General features: G+C 43.7%; 1 protein-coding gene across 1 annotated transcript in view; it reads left to right on the top strand.

Moving 5' to 3' along the window:
- The window catches only part of LOC138293501 (vitamin D3 hydroxylase-associated protein-like), an 806,941-nt gene that overhangs the window by 598,661 nt on the left and 188,124 nt on the right, over positions 1-20,156 (top strand). The window contains exon 10 of the mRNA XM_069232739.1: positions 17,279-17,378. Within this exon, the coding sequence (XP_069088840.1) occupies positions 17,279-17,378 (100 nt within the window). The remainder of the gene's footprint in view (positions 1-17,278; positions 17,379-20,156) is intronic.

Raw genomic sequence — 20,156 nt, 5'->3', positions numbered from 1 at the left:
TGGTCATCTCTTTGCTCATGACTGGATGGCCTTGTTGACCATATCTGGTGTCTGTTCTTGATTTACTGTATTTGTCTTACGTCAGGGCATTTTTGCCCCCCAGTATTCTCATTAGATGCTTGTATCCTTCCACTTTTTTAAGGCTGGCCTTTGAGAGACCTATAGCTGTCTCTCCAGGCTGTTGTTTTCCCAAAAAACGAACACAATATACATAATGAGAAGGTATTTTGGTCAGCATGCTTCATCCTTTGGCCAGCCCACCACTTCATACAGTAGGGAAGAGACAAATCAGCTCACTACCCACTGGCTCCCTTCACTGTGATTAACTGCATAAAGCCTGTGCACATTGTTCACATTTGCCTTAAAATAGATCCTTTCTCTTCAGTGACAAAGCTAGTTCAAAGTGTGCTTTTCTATTTGTTTTCACACTAAATACAAGCCATTTACTTTGCCTTCACTTCAGCTGCTTGTTAGATTGGGATTTAGAAGGGCTTTAGATAGGGCTTTGTGACCCGGTGTATATATAAAATGTTTAAATGACACTGTAACATTGTAGCAGTCAGTGATTTGAGTGCTTAGTTATGTTGTCACCACATCACCAAATGTTTTTTAATTTTACCATTTTTATTCCAAACATATGAGGGCTATTTGTAGGCAGTGACATATTTTCTTTTTTTCTCCATTTTGTGGCATATGCTTGGGAGGGTTACAATAACATAGCGAACAGCATAGCACAGGTTATAGCATAAAAATCATGTACCTACATTGAACACCATCTAGCTGTCAATATTTATAGATGTTATACATTTTCTTATTTCAAAACTATCAAACCTTTAGAACGTGCCATAGCATAAATACTACTATTAATACATCACATAGCTTATCGGTCTGCACTGTTCATAACATAGACAGAATGTTATGTATAAAGTCTCGTATGTTGAGTCTATACAATACTTCTACAAAATTATCTGTATAGCAATTTCATATAAGCACTCAATCAGCAATGAAAACACATCATCTACAACCTTCATTCATTCTCTAGCACCTTGCATAAACTGTCTTTCATAACAAACCAATTCAAATAATCTCTAACTTTAACACAGCGCATACAAGCTTTACTGAAGTACAAGTAGAGTGGTGCAGTAACGCCCTCTGTACTATAGTATGGTTACTACGGTTACCATAAAACAATGTAGTGTCTCATCCCACAAATGATCTTTTAAATGTCACATATAGGGAGGCAGAGGAACAATTTCCTGATCCCCTTCTACTTATGGGGCGAGCCGAGAGAGACACCCCTCACCAATGTCTCAATGCACCCTCCAAATCTTGGAGTCCTGCCATTTACCCAAAGATTGATAAATCCTGGAAACAAGTCAACAAAGCAATTTCAGCGGTTCACTGTGACCGTGGAATGGACTCTGTATGCAAAATAAACATCCGCTTTGACTGTCCTGGTGTCTATCGTAGGGTTGAAGTTCATTTCACAGAGGAAGCAAACAGGACCTTCCTTACAAACATCAAGGAATATATCTCGTTCTACCTTTAAGTGTGCAGAACACAGTATAAACACAGCAGCGTAGTGAAAACCACCCATTCTGCCAATTATGCACATAATTTCAAAGAATATCTATTTTATTTTACTAGTACTTTGACACTGTACTGGGTAAATCACCTTTTTTATGGTTGTGTATCTGGTATTGTAAGAGTACAGTGGTAGCAATCTAACATTTTTTTAAAGCATTTTACCCCAACCTCCCCTTCAAAAGAACACATCAGAAAGAATAATGTAAATGCATATGGTCTGAAACAGTGAGAAACCTGTGTGGAGTAGGATCTTGGCCATCTAATGGGGCTTGGAAGTCTCGAGAAAGTGGCCTTTCCATGATGACATATGTACAAGGCACAGGCTGTGCGTTATTGGGGCTTTGCCACCTGTGTCACATTGATTATGCACAAGCGATTGCCGACCCGCAAAGGGCCTCATTCAGGGACAAGGGAGTGCACAGTAGTGGCTTGGCCACCTAATGGGGCTTGTGTTTTTTTAATTTTGTTTTATAACTGGTTGTTGGACTTGGCCCTGTCTGCAGGGACACCCCCAAACTTTTTGACTTCACTCTGCTATTGTTTGCTGAATATGCTTTTGATGGCATTGGAACTCTGTGTACTTTACCACTGCTAACCAGTGCTAAAGTGCTTGTTCTCTTTCCTTTATACATGGTCTAATTGGCTTACGCCTCATTGGCATATTTAGTTTACTTATAACTCCATTGTAGAGTGGTATGCCATATTACCAGGGGATGTACATTAAATGCTACTTATGGGCCTGCAGCACTTATTGTGCCATCCAATTAAGTAGCTCCTTAAAACATGTCCCAGGCCTGCCATTGCAGCCTGAATGCACTTTTAAATTGTCAATATGACTTGGCAATATAATCGCATTGCCAAACATTAACCTCCCTTTTTATTGCATATAAGTCACCCCTAAGGTAGGCCCTAGGAAGCCCTTAGGGCAGGGTACATTGTAATTAAAAGGGTGGACATGCACTCTTATGTTTTACATATCATGGTAGTGGAAAACTCCAAAATCTGTTTTCCACTGCTGTGAGGCCTACCTGTCCCTTAGGATAACATTGGGTTCCCTTATTACATTGATTGGGGACATATAAGCATTTCATGTTTGGTACCTATAAAACTGTAATTAAAGATCCCCTTTCATGGTAAAGTCAGATTTTAAATTATGATTTTGAAAATGGCACTTTTACAAAGTTGGCATTTTCATGCCCTCTGCTATTTGGTGTCTGTAGTTTGTCCTGGGCCACGTAGCTGGGTGTAGCTGGCAGTTAAACTTTTAAATTCCTCCAAGACAGTCACACAAAAGATGTATTAGGTGTGCCTGAATGGGCCATCTGCTGTCTTCACACAAAGGGATTGTCACCACTGCATTATACCTGAAGCCAGCTAGGAGCCAGGGCATGGGAGTTGAAAAATTCTTAGCACTTCAAAGGAACACATCTAGAAACTTCTCCTACTTCAAAGAAGGCAGCAGGTATACAAATAGGGCCCTTAGACCCACTCTTTGGTTCACTTTCTGTACCTGTAGAAAGACTCTCAGGGGACTGCCTGCTACTGTGGCCTCCTGCGTACTTCACAAGACTGCTTTTCTGCACCTGGAAGGCCTGCTTTGTTGCCTGGAGTCTGTCTTGAACCCTCAGAGCTCTGCTTCAACACCTGAACCCAGGACTATCAGAGTGACTCCAAGGGCTAGTTTGCTGGCCTCCTGTTAAGAGTCAAAGAGACGTAACAAGCTCCAAACATCTTGAACGCACACCTTGACCCAGCTAGAGTGAGCCCTAACCCCCCCCCCACCAGTGGTGTCCCTTCAGTCCTGGACCCTTAGTTGTGGTGCCAAGGTACCCAGATAGACTAAATCCATGGGAAAATATTTGGCTAAAACTGCTCTGAGAACTGAGAGAAGACCACAACCAACCTGCTCGTCTAGCCACCCAATGAACATCACCAGTCATCCTGACTCTTCGGCAATGCCTTCTTATCAGCAAATCTTGTTCAGCGGTCTTTCGCCAAGAAGGTATCCAGCCTCCTAGAACACTCATTGGCTGCAGCCTCTTGCCTCGTCTTGCGGGAGATTTTTCACTTTGAATAAAGTGACTTAGTCAATCAATTAATCAGTTGATTTGTAGAGTGCAGCTTCTCACCGTGAGGGTATCCAGGCGCTTGCAGGGTCCAGGAGATCAGTCGAAGAGTCAGATCTTCAGCAACTGTCAGAACTCCAGAAGAGATGGAGAGGTTCGGCGATATAGGTGTAGTTTGTTCCAAGTCTTTGCTGCTAGGTAGGAGAACGAGCGTCCTCCATTCCCACTTTAATGGATGCGAGGGGTGTGGGTTAGTGAAAAGGAAGCAGAGTGGAGGTGTCTGGAGGGCTGCTGAAAGTTCAGGCGGTGGTCCATGTAATCAGGTCCACAGTTGTGTAGGGCCTTGAATGTATGGGTCAGGAGTTTGAATTGGTATCTTATCTTTACAGGGAGCCATTGGAGATTCCTGAGGTATGGGGTGATGTATAGTCTGTAGTTTTCAGACTACCATACAGGAGGCCGCAGCCAGACTGCTGCTGCATTCTGTATGGTCTGTAGTCTTCAGAGGAGGTTTGCTGTAGTTCCTGCATAGAGAGCATGGCTGTAGTCCAGTCAGCTGGAGATGAGGACCTGGGTAATGGTGCAGCTTGACCTCCAGGGGTAGCAATTTGAAGATCTTATGAAGCATGCATAGAATGAAGAAGCAGGAAGAGGAGACGGACATAACCTCGGACGTCATGGTTAACTAGTTGTCAAGGATAACGCCTAGGTTTCTGACGTGGTCAGTTGGAGATGGAGTAGGCCCAAGTTCCATGGGCAACTAGGAGGCATCCCACAGGGAGCTTTTGTTGCTGAAGAAAAGCTCTTCTGTCTTGTTCATGTTAAGCTTCAGGCAGTTGCCCTACTTCCAGTTGGCGGTGTTTGCGTGCAGTTGTGGAAGTTAGTCTTGGTGCTGGTGGTGTCCTCGAAGAGGTAGAGGATGAGTTGATTCTGTGGTTTTTGATGATGCTGGCTAGTTGTGTTGTGTATACGTTGAATAGGGTAGTGGTGTGCAAAGATTCTTGCAGCTCTACACAGATGATTTCTTTGGGTTTGGAGGCGAATGGTGGCATGCAAACTTTTTGAGTTCTTCTGGTGAGGAAAGAGGCGATCCATCTGAGGGCGGCTCTTTGGATGCTAATGTTGTGCAGCCTTGATATGAGCATGTGGTGGAAGGCCATGTCAATTGCTGCTGAGAGCTCTGGGAGGATCAGTGCTGCTTTCTCTCCCTGTTTGAGTAGGGCTCAGATGTCGGTGACCAGGATGAGGGCTATCTCGTGCTTTGGTTGCTGCAGAATCCAGACTGAGAGGTATCAAGAAGATGGTTTTGTTTCCGATGTGATGAGAGTTGTTGGTTGATGGCTTTTTCAAATACTTTGGCTGGGAACGGGAGCAAGGAGTTTGGTCAGTAGTTGTTGAATTCACTGGGGTCAGCTGATGGTTGACCTCTGCATGCTTCTAGTCCTTGGGTAAGGTAGACATGGCTGTTGAGGTGTTAAATAGGGTGGTGAGTTTGTGGCCGATCCTGGCTTTGCCTAGTTTGAAGATGTGGTGTGGACATGGGTCAATGGGGGACCCTGAGTGGACGAGTTCATGAAGGAGGTGGTGTCCGGGGGAGGGAGGTGAGCTGGTTCCATTCAGTCAGTTGGTGGCTGCACTGGTAGCTGGGCCATTCTGTTGGTTAAAGAAATCGGTGGCCTTGGGCTTGGAGTTACGGTATATTTTGGCGATCTTGTTAGGGAAGAAGTTTGTGAGGTTGTCGCAGAGTTCCTGTAAGGGGCTGATGTTGCTTGTTGCAGCTGAGGGGTTGGCAAATTCCTTAACAATGTTAAAGAGTTCCTTGCTGTTGCTGGGCTTGATATGATGTGTGATGCAAGGGCTTTTTTCATTCATTCTCTCAGCTGTTGGTGGTAGAGGTTGAGGTCTTGTAAGTGGTGTTCTTGCTTGTGATCCATCTTCTTTCCAGCTGTTTATTGTAGCATTTGCTGAATCTGAGGTCTTCGGTGTACCAGCTAACCTGATGTCGGACCTTCTGAATGTGCTGTTGCTGATGGAAATGATGCTGTTGGCACAGATAGTGATCCATGTGTTGAAGTTTCTGACATTCTGGTCTAGGTTGTTGGAGGAGTTGGGATGGATGATGCTGAGGGTGTTGATCCATATGTCCTCTGAGACTTTCCTTCAGCTGAGGTGGGGCGCTGGGAAAAATAGGGAAGGTGGTCCTTGAGCGATGGAGTGGTCACTCCAGGTGAGTTCTGTGACATGGCTGTATTGATGCAGTCACTGGAGGTCAAGAGGAGGTCTAGCGTGTGGCATGCGGTGTGAGTGGGGCTTTAAACAAGTTGGGTGAGGCCGATGTTGTTCATGCTGTCGAGGAGGTTGGTGGTGTTGGTTTCATTGTGGTCATTGAGATGGAAGTAAGAGTATGGAGAAGGAATATGTAGTCGTTCTAGTCTATTGGATGGGGGTGATAAAGTCGGCAATGACATTGCAGAAGCTTGGTCATGGTCTGGGGGGAAATAGGCGAGAATGCCCCTGATGGTAGTTTTGCTGTCCATTTGGAGCTGGGAGTGGAGGTGTTCCATGGCTAGAGCGATGTCATCCATTGTGGTGGAGCATCGTATGAACTCCTTGTGTATGATAGTGACCCCTCCACCTTTCTTGTTGATTCGGTCGCAATGGGTGATCCTGTATCCTTCGGGAACTGCAGTGGCAATGTCAGGCAAGGATGTGGGGTTGAGCCAGGTCTCTGCGAATAAGAGAACTTTGGGTGCAAGGATGTTGATGAGGTCCCAAATGAGGTCCCAAATCTAGGTGCCATGTTTTCATAGTGAGTGTATGTTGAGAAGGGCCCATGCAAGCTGGTGTTTTTGTTCTGGTGCTGTCTGTGGTGCGGTCAGGGCAGGGCTGGAAGGAGTGCTAGCATCCATGCTGTGGCAGGTGAAGCGCTAAGGTATGAAGAAAGTAGTCAAGGTGGATGAATCTTTTTTATGGAAAGTTTTATGAAAATGTGTCCAATGGCGTCAAAGGTATTAGCAAACCAAAAAACACTCTTCCTGTCGAAAATCTGATGGAACTATAACTACACAGTGACCGCAGAGACTGAAAAAAAAGAGGGATGGGGCAAAATGTTTTTTGTTCCAAGCACTTTCCCATATGAATATTGAGAAACATTACAGAATAAAACGGCTAAAGAGAACTACACAAAATTAGACACAAAGCTAGTTCTTTACTCAATAAGTATGCTTTTTGTGATTTGATGTACTCCTGGGGCACCACAAATTAAATAAATGAATCACTCTGATTGACCAAAAGGGCTTTTTTTACCCGCCAGCCCCTTCAGTACAGTGGGACCAGTACTGTACCATGGTACTGAGCATTCTGATTGGCTAGCGCCATTTCAGGATTCAGGGACTTGGTCTCTTTGTCCTTAGATTCCTTCAAAAATAACATACGAGGGAAAAGGGTAGGGGCAAATTGAATGCATGGTCCTTTTAGTGAAGTTTTAGAGCGACCCCACTGGGGTAAAAAAAAAAAGTTTGTCTTGCATATCATAGTACTCCCACAGGACCCTAGTAGGTCTTGTTGGACTTAAGTGGGACCCAAAAAGTGAAGCTTGCACTGTCCCACAGTACTTTGAGTACGGCTTGTGCAGAGGTACCACGCAAGTACTGCAGTACAGCAAAAAAAAGGAAATTGTGAGATGGGGATCAGTGGGGAGGGGGTCGGCCGACTGTGTGAGTTGGCTGCCCACATGGATTGGGTGCAGGTCAGGCCCTGTGACCAAACCCATGCTGCACATGGCCAGAGGCCTTGTGTGGCACGGGTGCTTATTCTTGGTGGGGTTGGGCGCAGGGCCTGGCTGTTCACTAGACACTGTGGCCAACCGTATGCCACACGCAGCCTTTGGGAGGTTGGCCATCTGTGGAGTGTTGGTTGCAGGACCTTGTAACTCCTCAGACCCCTTATACACTGTCTTCGTAGTACTGAATGTTAACCTCACTATATTTGCTTATGTGGGGGTTTTAATTCCACATGAGTGGATACTTTTAGGAACGTGGAGCCTGAATAGCCTGACCAAGTTTACCCAAGCAACCCCAGATCAATTTCAATCTCTTTGTGCTTCATCAGTAGGGCGCAGCGATGGACTGGATTGCTTCCCTGAACAATTACCAATGGCTATGATTAATTCAATCATTTAATACATCATGTTTTGTATTTTCCATATTAATAGATAATCTGCATGTTTTGGCCAGAATGCATTTTTTTGGGGTGGTGCAACCCATCATGGCTTTTGCAATTACAGCTTGTCCGCCAATATATTGCCCAGAATTAACTAATTTAAAACTGTTATTCCACCACTGAACGGGAGACTGCCTTGCCGGGATTTAAACTCCTGTCTTTGGAAGAGTGGCAAGTTTCAGAGGCCAGGTTTCATCTTGTAGAGTCAGCATATCGTCTTACAAACAGGTATTTTGACATTCCAATACACTTATCCAAAGTGTTATAATATGGTGACTGAATGTCGAGCTCTGTTGAACCATGCAGAGAGGGCATAATTCACTAACCACTTACCAGGATTGTAAATTGCTACCTGGGGGTTCGAGGATGAGTGTGACAGACACTGTATCTCAAAGAGTCATTTTAAGATTTAAAATCTCGCAAGCCAGTACTTGCATCACACAAACTACCTTTTCAGATTTATACTGTAAAGCTTTCTCTATACTGATGTGTTACTATACCTCCCACAACTAAATTACCATACATACCTGACATTCCTAACCTGTCGTAGCTAGCTTACCAAATCTAAAAACCTACATGGAAAACCTAGTACCATACCTACCTATCATACCTCCAGTGCTGCAACTTATTTATGATAACAACTTCTTATTAGCTAATTCTTTATATAGGGCAATATATTCACTTTTATTAATAACTTATTTTTTCTGTAGTATTTCAGGCACTTCACATAGTTGTATATCAATTCATCTTTAGCCTTATATGTTATATTTGGGAGTTTCATGCAACTTCATGCACTTTATACATATTTTTTACTATTATATGTGTTTATAATACTTCTTTTATATGGCACCTCATGGGTGCTCTTGGACTCACTGCGGGTGGTGAGGGAGTAGTGATGCTCATGTTCTAGTAAGTACCTGGGCCTCTGGACATGGTTTAGCTCTAAAGTGACTCCTTGCCTCGAGGGTGACTTTTAGCCGCTCCTGTATTTTTAGCATCATGAGTATGCATGGTGGCTCTTGCACTTTCAAGCTCAAGATATAGATTTGCAACTACCAGTCCCAGAATTCTGCTAACTGAAGTACTGGGGCATGATGAAAGTCACCCTCGTGACCTGGGGCTTGAACCGGGTATGTAACATGTCACTGAATCTGTTTGAGCGCTCATGGTCTTCCACGTCTGTCAAAGATGCTGCTTATACCATACCGTTCATGTTGTTTATCCCGATATGAAAAAAGAAGCAGTGCCACAATACAGATAAAATGATGATGTTAACTTGTTTTTGGCATGGTATAGACACACTGGCGACGTACACAAATGAATGGCAAACAAGCTGTCCTCAAAACCCTGCTCCCTGTGTCACTGAACCTGTTGCTCTAAATCTACTTGCTTTCTGGTTTCCACATTAGCCATAATTTTTTGTGACATCTTCTGCTTCCCATACATTTTTAATAACGAAGACCGCCGTCTCACAGCAGGTGGTAAAACAATCAGATTCCCATAAATTATGTCAAGAGCCCCTAGCACCAAATAATTGGTGAGAAGAGGAGCAAAATGTAAAGAAACTTCAGTTTACAGAGCCATTGCAGAGCCATATAAAGAGTTTAGTGACTCTGGGCAAAACGTATTTTGGGGACCCCGGTTTGGAACAACTTTTAACTGTTTACCGATCTTTAGCCAGTGTAAGCCCAACTGATGCCAACTAAATATTGAAATGCAATATACTTTCCAGAAACAGGGGCAGTCTAAAACAGCCGAAGCTCAAGATGCCCAGCAGCCACCATCCTAATGAAGGGGTAGAGTTATAAAAGCGCCACCCAACGCAGGGCAGCTGCCTAAAATGCTGTGCTGCATTGTGTGATAGGAAAGAAGCATGAGAGCACCATATCTACAGGGATATGGCGCTCTCCTCCCCTTTACCTAGCGCCCGTTATGTAGGAAATTAAGAGATCTTGAATGACAGATGAAGTGATTTATTTTATTGCAGGCGAACACACCCGCGACAAGAAGAATCCGACAGCTACTCGTCTCCTCGGCAACTAACTTTGCCATGAGTCTCGTCGATGTCATTCCAGACCCTGAGCATGAAACAACAACACACACACATAACAATAGTGGCGCTTGTGGCTAAATATGTATACAGCCTCGCACGAACACGACGCTGTTTAATTACAACCTAATACAGCCGGTGCAGAATTTTGCTACCACGCAACACACACACACACCTTTGCACTATAGTGCAAGGGTGTGTGCGAGAGTCTAACATAGGTTTTGTAATGGAAGGGTTTCCTTCCAGTGGAAAGTACTGTGCCGAGACAAATTTTAAAACTTTTCCTACTTTGTATGTGTGATGTACATTGCAGCACACATACAAAGTTGGAAAAGAAAGGAGAAATGAAAACATTTATCCTTTTAATGTCTGTGTTGGGGTCTCTGGTTGGCAGTCAGTATGAACTCTGTCCAAGCAGGGACCCTCACTCTAGTCGAGCAAGGGAGATATTCACTTAAGATAACTCCTGCTCACCCCCTTGGTAGCTTGGCACAAGCAGTCATGCTTATCTCAAAGGCAATGTGTACAGTATTTGTTCCAAGAACACACAGTAGTACAGTGAAAAAACTACAAAATAGACTCCACACCAGTTTAGAAAAATAGCCATTATTTATCTAAATCAAACAAAACCAAAACGACAAACATCCAACATACACAAGTAAAGTTATGAATTTTTAAAATAATAGAGTCTTACTCTATAGAAGACAATGGAAATGTTGTTACACAAAGTACCTGGTTTGCGCGAAAAATAAAGCCGCGCGAGTGAGTGTGTGTCGAAAAAGTCAGCAGTGCGTAATTTTTCTCTCCCGCAAGGGACAGATGCGTTGATTTCCAGATGGAACACCTTGGGTCAGCGCAGGTTCACGTTGATTTTGATGCCCAGCGATGATGTGTGCGAAATCCGGCCGCACGGTGATGAGAAACCGCGCTGCGTGGCGTTTACGTTGTTTTCAGCAGCCGCAAGTAGTTGCATCATTTCTCCAGCCTCAATGCAGGTGATGCGTCGATTTCCCAGGCTCAATGCATGTGGTGAGGTGGTGCGTTGAATTTTTCCTTGCACGACATCCTGTGTGTGGACTTGTGGGGGTGGGGTGGTCAGGCTAGTTTAAGTTTTAGGGAGGGGGTCACTGTAGTCGGGTAAGTGGGCGTGGGGCAGGGTTGGGGGTAGTTTTAGGGGTGGGGTACTTTTAGTTTTTTTAGGGGTGGGGCGGGGGTTGGGGTAGTTTTAGGGGCGGGGTAGTTTAGGTTTTACGGGTGGGGGTCACAGTAGTTTTAGGGGTGGGGGTCGGGGGATTTTTCGTTTTTAGGGGCTCGTGGGGGGTCGGGGTAGTTTTAGGGGTGAGTGGTAGTTTAAGTTTTAGGGGTGGGAGTCGGTGTAGTGGGGTAGGGCTAGAATTGTTTTTAGGGGTGGGGGTACGATTGTTTTAGGGTTGGGGGGCAGGGTGTGGGGAGGTCACATGCTAGAACCACGCATTCCGTTCCATGCATGCCTTTACCAGGAATGCCTTTACAACAAAAAATCGTTGTTAAGGCATTCGTGGTAAAGGCATTTGTGGTGACAACTCGGTTGTTGTTCTGACCACGTTGTTTAGGCATGCGTTGTTCCTACTTATATTCGGGCAGGAGTCTCAGCAGAGAGTCCAGGTGCTGGCAGAGGAAGTCTTTGATGGACCTGAGACTTCAAAACAGGAGGCAAGCTCAGTCCAAATCCTTGGAGACACTTCACAAGCAGGAATATACCACAAAGTCCAGCCTTTGACCTCTTTCAGGCAGAAGCAACATCTGCAGTCCATCCCAGCAAAGCATAGTCACAGGCAAAGGGGCAGCACTCTTCCTCCAGCTCTTCAGCTTCTCTCCTTGGCAGAGGTTCCTCTTGAGTCCAGAAGTAATCTGAGAATCTGGGGTTTTGTGTCCACTGCTTACACCCATTTCTGCTTTTGAAACAGGCAAACTTTAAAGGAAAGTCTCTGTTGTTCACAAGATCCTGTCTTGCCCAGGCCTGGCCCCAGACACACACCAGTGGGTTGGAGACAGCCTTGTGTAAGGGCTTGCAGAGCTCATTCAGGTGTAAGTGACCACTCCTCCCTCCACTCTAGCCCAGATGTCCCATTAGGATATGCAGGCTACACCCCAGTTCCTTTTGTGTCACTGTCTAGTGGAGATTCACAAACAGCCCAACTGTCAGTCTGACTCAGACAGGGAATAGACAAGCAGGCAGAGTCACAGGATGGTTTAAGCATGAAAATGTCCACTTTCTAAAAGTGGCATTTTCAAACTGACAATCTAAAAACCAACTTTACCAAAAGATCCATTTTTAAATTGTGAGTGCAGAGACCCCAACTCCACGCCTCTATCAGCCTTGCAAAAGTGAAAAACGATTTTGGCAGAATTTCTAAATACACTGCGCCCTGACCTTAGGGCTACCTAGGGCCTACCTTAGGGGTGCCTTATATGTATAAAAAGGGAAGGTGTGGGCCTGGCAAGTGGCTATGCTGGCAAGGTCGAATTGGTAGCTTAAAACTGCACACACAGACACTGCAGTGGCAGGCCTGAGTCATGTTTACAGGGTTGCTCATGTGGGTGGCACAATCAGTGCTGCAGGCCCACTAGTAGCATTTGATGTACAATCCCTGGGCAACTCTAGTGCACTTGACTAGGGACCTACTAGTAAATCAAATGCACCAATCATGGAAAAACAATTGCACATACATTTGACACAGAGAGAACTTGCACTTTAGCGCTGGTCAGTAGTGGTAAAGTGCCCAGATTAACAACACCAGCAAAAACAGAGTCAAGCACACAGTCAAAACATGGGAAGCGGAGGAAAAAAGGACAGGGGAGAACACACCAAGGATGCCAGGTTTAACAGCCTGGTTTCAAAAGATGTTGTTTTTTGATGCAAAACTCTGTCTCACATTTTTGGTACATAGGGTTTTACGTCAGAAAATGTGGGTGGTTGTATGGAAATACCCATGTTACCCCCGTTAATTCTAAGTAATGCAAAGCAGCGCTTTGTGCTGCTTTGCATTCCTTTTAGTTAATTTCCAGCTCAAAACAAGTGTAAATAATTTTACAAAATGTGCTGATTGCATCACTTTTAGTAAGCAAAGTCAGCAGTAAATCACCTCCGTAGAGTGTCATACCCACAATCAGGTTGTAAATTTGATTTTCATCTGTTTCCTGGATACACCTTCATAGTGCTTGGCTGAATTGATGTTTGTTTATGAAGGTGGGTAAGTAGACGGAAAATGGAGTTAGAAATGCAGTAAAGAGGTGAGTGAGGTAAGGAGAGATATATGGAGAGATGCAAGGTAAAAAGAGAAAAGTGAGTTAGCCAGAAAGAGTGATACAGAGAGGTAGAAAGAGGAAGATATAGGCCAGAAAGAGGTAAGGTTGTTGATGCACGTAGAGCTGGAGACAAGAAGGAAATGTAGAGTGAGGGGGAATGGTGGGATGCACTATGGGATGAAAAAGAGACAGTGGTACATAGAGTGAGAATGTAAAAAGAGAGGTCAGTTAGAGACAGGCAGAAGAAGATCACTGAGAGTTGAGGGAGTGAAAAATTGAATCGATGCAAGTAGAGAAAGGGGCAAACTGAGAAGAGGTATTCATTGAAAGGGTCAGGTAAAGAGTAATGACACTTAGACAAAGGTAGAGAGAAAGGAATGAGAAAAGAAAGAGAAATTAGATGCAAAAAGAAAAGGGGTGAAGTAGAGAATCAAGTGAGGTCCAGAAATATGTGAGAGGTAGAGAGAAAGCAAGATAGAGAGAGTCGTGAAGTAAGCAGAGAGGTAGAAGCAGGTGAGGTAGAGAGATGTATAAAGAGAGCAGTGGAGAGATTGAGTTGAAATAGAGAAGGATGTGCAGAGAAAACCGAGAGAAATTCGGTAATGAAGGGAAAAACTAGTAGAGGTAGACAAAGTGAAGTGGCAAGAGAGAATTAAGATGGAGAGGGAGGTAAGGAAAAAGTAGGAACGAGAGAAAGTGGAGGTAGAGAATTGAGATGGTGAAAGAATAATGAGGACATTGAGAGGTTAGGTACTAACAAAGATAGATAGGTGGAGAAGAGAGAGATGGGATATCGAGGGAGAAGTAAGGCTGCAAGAGAGGGTGAGGTAGAAAATGGTGAGATAAAGATAGCTGATTGAAGGATAAGTAGAAGTAAGTGAAGAACAGATAGATGGAAAGAGAGTTAAAGAGGTGAGGTAGTTAGAGATGTGAGTTTGAGAGGGGTGAAATAGATGTAGATAATGGGGATATGAGACAATGATAATGGATAATGAAATAGATAATGGGGATAATATTGAAACGTAGCAGTGAGGTCCGGAGGAAGGTTGAGAGGTAGGGAGAGTGGAGCTAGATAGTGGGGTTAGAGATGTAGGGATAGACACAGAGAGGTACAGAGAAATGTGAGGTCATGAGAGAGAGGATGGGAGAGACATTATAAACAGTTGTATTTAGAGAAAGGTTTGGTAGATTTAGTTAAAGGAGAGAGTTGAGACTGAGAAAGAGGGTCTATACACATGGAAATGTAGAGAGAGGCAGAAAGAGAGGGAAAGAGATGGGTGGGATAGAAGAGGTGACGTGAAGTAAAGAAAGAAAGAGATGAATATTATTTTTAATTTAGTAGCCACCAGCTGCCTGAGAGCATAAGGGTTTAGTTTGGGCCTGCTGGGTATGCTAAGCTGGCATATTAAAAAAGTAATATTTTTGTATGCACAAACATATCGCTTTACGAGGGAGCCCCTGGATGGTTGAAGCCCTGGGCAATTGTCCACTTTGCCCATACTTTAAATCGCTCAAAGTCATCATTCTCCACATATTTTCTGCTTTATGTCTGCACTATGCTTTTTTTAGAGTTTACTTGACCGCATTTTTCAATGCAAAGGACAAACACATTTTCCCCTCATATTTCCTCTACTTTTTTTAATTGAAATGTAGCTTTGAGCATAGTCACTCCAAAGGAAGGAGGCACGAAATGTAAATGAGCTTTAATTCATACATTTAAAGGAAATTCCTGTAGCCTATAGAAGAAGCATTGATATGCAAGCATTGTGGGCATAGATCACACAATGGATATTATTAGCATCGGCCACATGACTATGACTGAGTATAATGAATTACTGTGAAGAGTTAAATGGTTTAAAAATAAGGGATAGCTAACAGTTAGGCCAGAATTATTGAGAAAGTCAAAACTATACTCTGGTAGTGCCACTCTTATTTTTGGAGCGAATTTCAGACATTCTTAAAAGCCACAAAGAATTTCACAGTGGTAGCTCGTCCTTTAGGGCCGGAGGAGGGTCACCCCACCACTGCTAGTGCAGCAAATGTAAAATGTTAAAGATTGTCATTAACATTTTATTATAAATGGATGAAGAGTGCCAGTGCTGCCCAAGTGTGAGGGTGGGGGTGAGGCAATTCCTGCTGATTGGCAGCAGGGACGATTCGGCCTAAAGTTTGAAGTGCGCATGTCGGACTGGTCAGCTATCTTGGTAAGGCCAGAACAACATTGTCTTAGACAACCAGGTGGAGTGAAGACACAGGCCCTCAGCGTCATGAGGAGTGGTGAGTTAGCCTGCTCCAAACAATCCTGGGGCTTTTTCATGCTGGTTACTGTTATAACCAGCATGACAGCAGCTCCTGGATTGGCTAGGATAGTTGGCTCTGCTTTGGGACCTTGCTTTCCAGAAGTACAGTACTCAGCTGTGTAATCGGTCACACATTTGAAAATGTGAGTATCCCAATTTGCAAAAGTAATACAGGACCGTGTTGGTACTGAATCACTTTATTATGCATGGATCTTTCTGAGAGCCACTTGACTGAATGCCAGATTGTAGTTGTGGCTTTCTTGCTAACCTGGAAATGCACCTATTTCTGGCAGTCATAAGTGTAAAAATGTAACTATTTACAGTGAGAGAAACTGCGTGAAAATGTTTGTGACTTTACCACATGTTTTCAATTTTTTGGGCATCCGTTACTTTTTCCAGGTGTCAACATCATGGAAAAACCACAACACACATTTGTGAGTAGATTGGCAGTGTGCTATTCTGAGCAAATGCTTTTACAAGTGCAAATTCACAGTTCGTGAAACACACTGTTAAAATATGCATACGCGTTACTCCATGTCACACCCAGCGAAAGAAGCGTTCGACACACCAATTAGAAGGTGTGGCATAGGATACCACGACAGAGTCTGCGTGAAGTAATTATTAGATAGATATTTGATTAAGACTGCAGTGCCTCTGTCTTAAAGTTTGGCAGCACAGGTTACAAGTCTTTTTTCTTCTTTTTTAATGATGGTCTTCTAACGAGTTTTGAGAAAATGACGGTCCACTCAGCATTTTAAAGACTTCGTGAAAAAGTTTTCAAATCATAGATGTGACATTAATGCCAGCAAGCACTGTTGACGAATAGGGCAGGTATGCACGTGTCTGATTGTTTGTGCTATTTGAAGTGTGGATGAAAATGAGCAAAGGCTCTCTGCCTGGATGGCTGAGAAAATAGGCATAAGTGGCCAGGATGAAGGGGCAGTGTGGTGTCTGTGGCACACAAGAGGTAAGAGTGCGCTGCGTTTGCATGGAATTTGACTATACAAATGACTTTGCACAGCCATCCCTACCAGGAAATCTGTAATAAGTGGTCCTTATTGCCAAGTGGTAGGTGGGGCTACAACTTCGGCAGTGAAGAAGTCAATCTACTTTACTGTGGCCTTTTTGTTGACTTTCAGTTCAATCATTTTAGTGTATGGCAAGTGTTTTTTGGCAGCCAAATAAAGTGGTGCTGCCATATTGCACTGATAATTTCCCAACCAAAATTAGCAAAACCGTAAATATCAGTAACGTTGTGATGGAGAATCACCTTTTTTCGAGTCTGACTCTGATATCTACCTGAGAAATAAGTTACTGAGGGAAGTGGTATTCGGGCACCTAATTCCGACAGTAATTTTTTAGTTTTCCACAGAGACTTCGCCACCTTTCAGGTGGCGAAATATCCACGAGTAGAAACACTGGAGGTGCAGTTTTACGCAACACGTGTAATCTTGATTTAAGTGGTAACTCCAGTTAGCTGCATCGGGATTACCTGTCCACCTGCAATCGGACCCTTAGAAAGTAGGGCGAGACGCTGGCCTTTCACCTAGATGCTCATGGCATGGAGCATGAATCCAGTGGGCTGAGGGGACTTGGACAGGATATTTTCCATCTTGAGAATTAGGTTTTACTCATCCTATCAATCATAAACACTACTTGTGACCACAATGTGTAATCCTGTGATGCACGTACAGCTTTATTCCACTAATGTGTACTTTTAAACTTTACCCACCTGCTTTCACAAAATTAATTTTGCATCTTTTCAGCAAAGGAAATATCCTCGACCCGCACCAGAGGGAATCAGTATCTCTTTTGAGGATTCCAGTTTTCGCCAAGAAATGTATGGCCTTCCTTCTGAAACCTTGGGTAAATTGCGTTTGCTTTTATTCTCACATCCCTGTCATAATTGTTTTGGTTTAATCTAGACTAGACTGTGTGACTAGTATTTTCATTCGAGCAGCACAGAAGGTTTAAGGGCCGTCGTTACGAGTGACCTGGAAGAGGTTATATTTGTAGCATCTGATCAAATCTGAGGCATCAGGCGTCGGTGCTCTCCAATACATAGCACGTTTTACAATTTCTTCCTCTAATATTGGGGAATACCATGTGGATTTTTGGAATTTATAGGACCAAAATCTGCAGGTTCCAGTAATTACCAGTATTTATCCCCTGTTAATTTCTAGCAGGTTTGACCGGTTGAATTTTAACAGGACATGCAAACTTTGTTGTACCCAGTAATCACCATTTGTGTAAACCTATAATTCCAACCCATGCACAAACAGGGCTTTGCAAAAGGGTGAAAACAATGTCCTTGATCAGTTAACTTACAACTGATCCAAAATTTTGCAAGACAGGTATTGACAGGCGAAAGGAATAGGCTCATATCTCTCCCACGGTACATCAACTGCCATGGCTTCTGGTGCACTACTGAATTGAATATGTTATCCACAAGGCACCTTTTATGCAATCATTCACTTTCACTCTTTTCTCAGTGTCTGTCTGTTAGAGGTAAGGGCAGTCCATTCTAGTAGTCATAGTGCTGCTGATATTAGGTAGCACTTGGAAGCAAGTGCCTTCAAGAAGAAACCCCCAAGGAGAAAAACACCAGAAAGTACTAGATGGCAAACTTCAGAGAACTTGACAGAAAGGAAGAGGGAACTATTTCATGGAAAAACATGGGACAAAAGAACCAGGATAATGCAACCAAAAATTACTTTTTGAAAACTTTGCAGTATAGGAAATGGTCGAGAACTCCTTCTTACATAGTGGGTAGACAGGACAATATCTCACAATTCATAGACCCACAATTTCTTTGAGAAAAACTAGATAGGACATTAATTTCCTTCTGCCATTTTAGACTGGTCAGAAGGTTGTTTCTTAAACCACATCCCAGTGCTTCCGGCAGTAAAAGCAGCTATGTCGGTTGCAGATATGTGAGAGCACAAGCGAGTTAGCAGCCTCCTGATTAGTTCCTGTGATTGCTGCTGCACTGTCACGACCCCATGATCTTGCCCGCTCCTGTGGGATGTGTGACCGTTCTGTGAGCTAGTTGTTCATCCAGAACGAGGCAGAAGTAGTGGCATAACATTTCTGTGAATCCCTGCAGCATGCAAGGCACACTAATGTGGCATAGGGCACACTAAGGTGGCAAAGACTCCTTAGATTCATATGCCAGGCTGCAGATCTCATTGCCTTCCTCCTATGCTCCTAATCATCTCCTATGGTATGTAAGAAACATAAAATCATGCCTGTGTTTTTTATAAGTAGCATACCCTTTACTGCTGGTAGCAATTAGCAACGATTCCATAGTGCCAAGAAGCTTCGGTGCAAGTGTTTTAATACAATTACATTTTCACATAACATGTCACACCTGTTTGTAACAGCAACCCAACCAGTTCTAAGGCTGTAACTATGAGGCTCAAGGATCCGTAATTCTTAAAGAAAAGCCTACTTGTCACCTACAGTAATTCCTACTACCTTGAGTTTGCGTGATATAATTGTTGTGGGGCTAGATTTAAAAAATGTAAGTGATAATTGTTGTGGGGATATATTTAAAACATGTAAGTGATCATTTTTGTGGGGACATATTTGATAAATGAAAGTGTGCAAAGTAGTCAAGTTTTCCTCTGCAGAAATCCACTTTTGCGTTTGCAGGATTCTTTTTGTCTTCAAAATGCTATAATCTGTAAACTGCACAATTTCCCCAAAGGTTTTAAAGTTTAGATTTCAAGAAAAAACTTTGTTAAGTGGGATATATGTCACAAAAAATGTTTTTGTAAGAAAATTATGCAGCAGGTGAAACATTGAACTACTCAACTATTATGAAGGGTTGTGTGATGGAACAACGTGTGCGCAACCACGCATGGCTGAACAACGCGGATGTAACAACGACCGCGTTGTTACCATGAATGCCTTTACCACGCATGTCTTTACACCAATTTTTCGTTGTAAAGGCATGCCTAGTAAAGGCATGTGTGGAACAGCATGCGTGGTTGTAGCATGCCATCCCCCCACCCTATAAACACAACTACCCCGACCCCCCCACCCACCCTAAAAACACTTCTTGACACCCCTACCCCTTCTCCTAAAAACAAAAGTTCCCCAACACCCCAACCACCCTAAACCCTAAAACCTTCCCCAACCCCCCACCCGCCCTAAAAACAACCGCCTCCCACCCCCTAAAATGAAAACTACTCCAACCCCCATCCCAACCCTAAAAAAAACCTACCCTGACTCCCCACCCCACTCCTAAAAACAAAACTACCTCGACCCCTACCCCTGCCCCTGAAAACAAAACTAAACCGACCCCCACCCCTAAAAACAAAACTACCCTGGCCCCCCACAAACATAACTACGCCAACTTCTGACCCACCCATAAAAACAACTACCCCAATTCTCCCCACCCACCCTGAGCCCTAAAACCTACCCCACCCCCAAAGATAAAACTACTCCGCCCCTAAAAACAAAATTACCGCAACCCCCCCAACCCTGCCTAAAAACCAAACTGTTTGCGATTCCCAATGGGGTCGCAAATTACCTACTTCATTATTATCCATGAGGTAGGTCACAATTTGCAACCCCATGGGGAATGTCTGCACCCACAGGGATGGTGGCCTGCTGGAAACAGCAGACCACCATGTCTGT

This window comes from Pleurodeles waltl, chromosome 4_2 (assembly GCF_031143425.1).
Source record: "Pleurodeles waltl isolate 20211129_DDA chromosome 4_2, aPleWal1.hap1.20221129, whole genome shotgun sequence".
Lineage (NCBI taxonomy): Eukaryota > Metazoa > Chordata > Amphibia > Caudata > Salamandridae > Pleurodeles > Pleurodeles waltl.
Note: the sequence above shows the minus strand (reverse complement) of the source record. Positions and strands in the feature narration are given on the sequence as shown.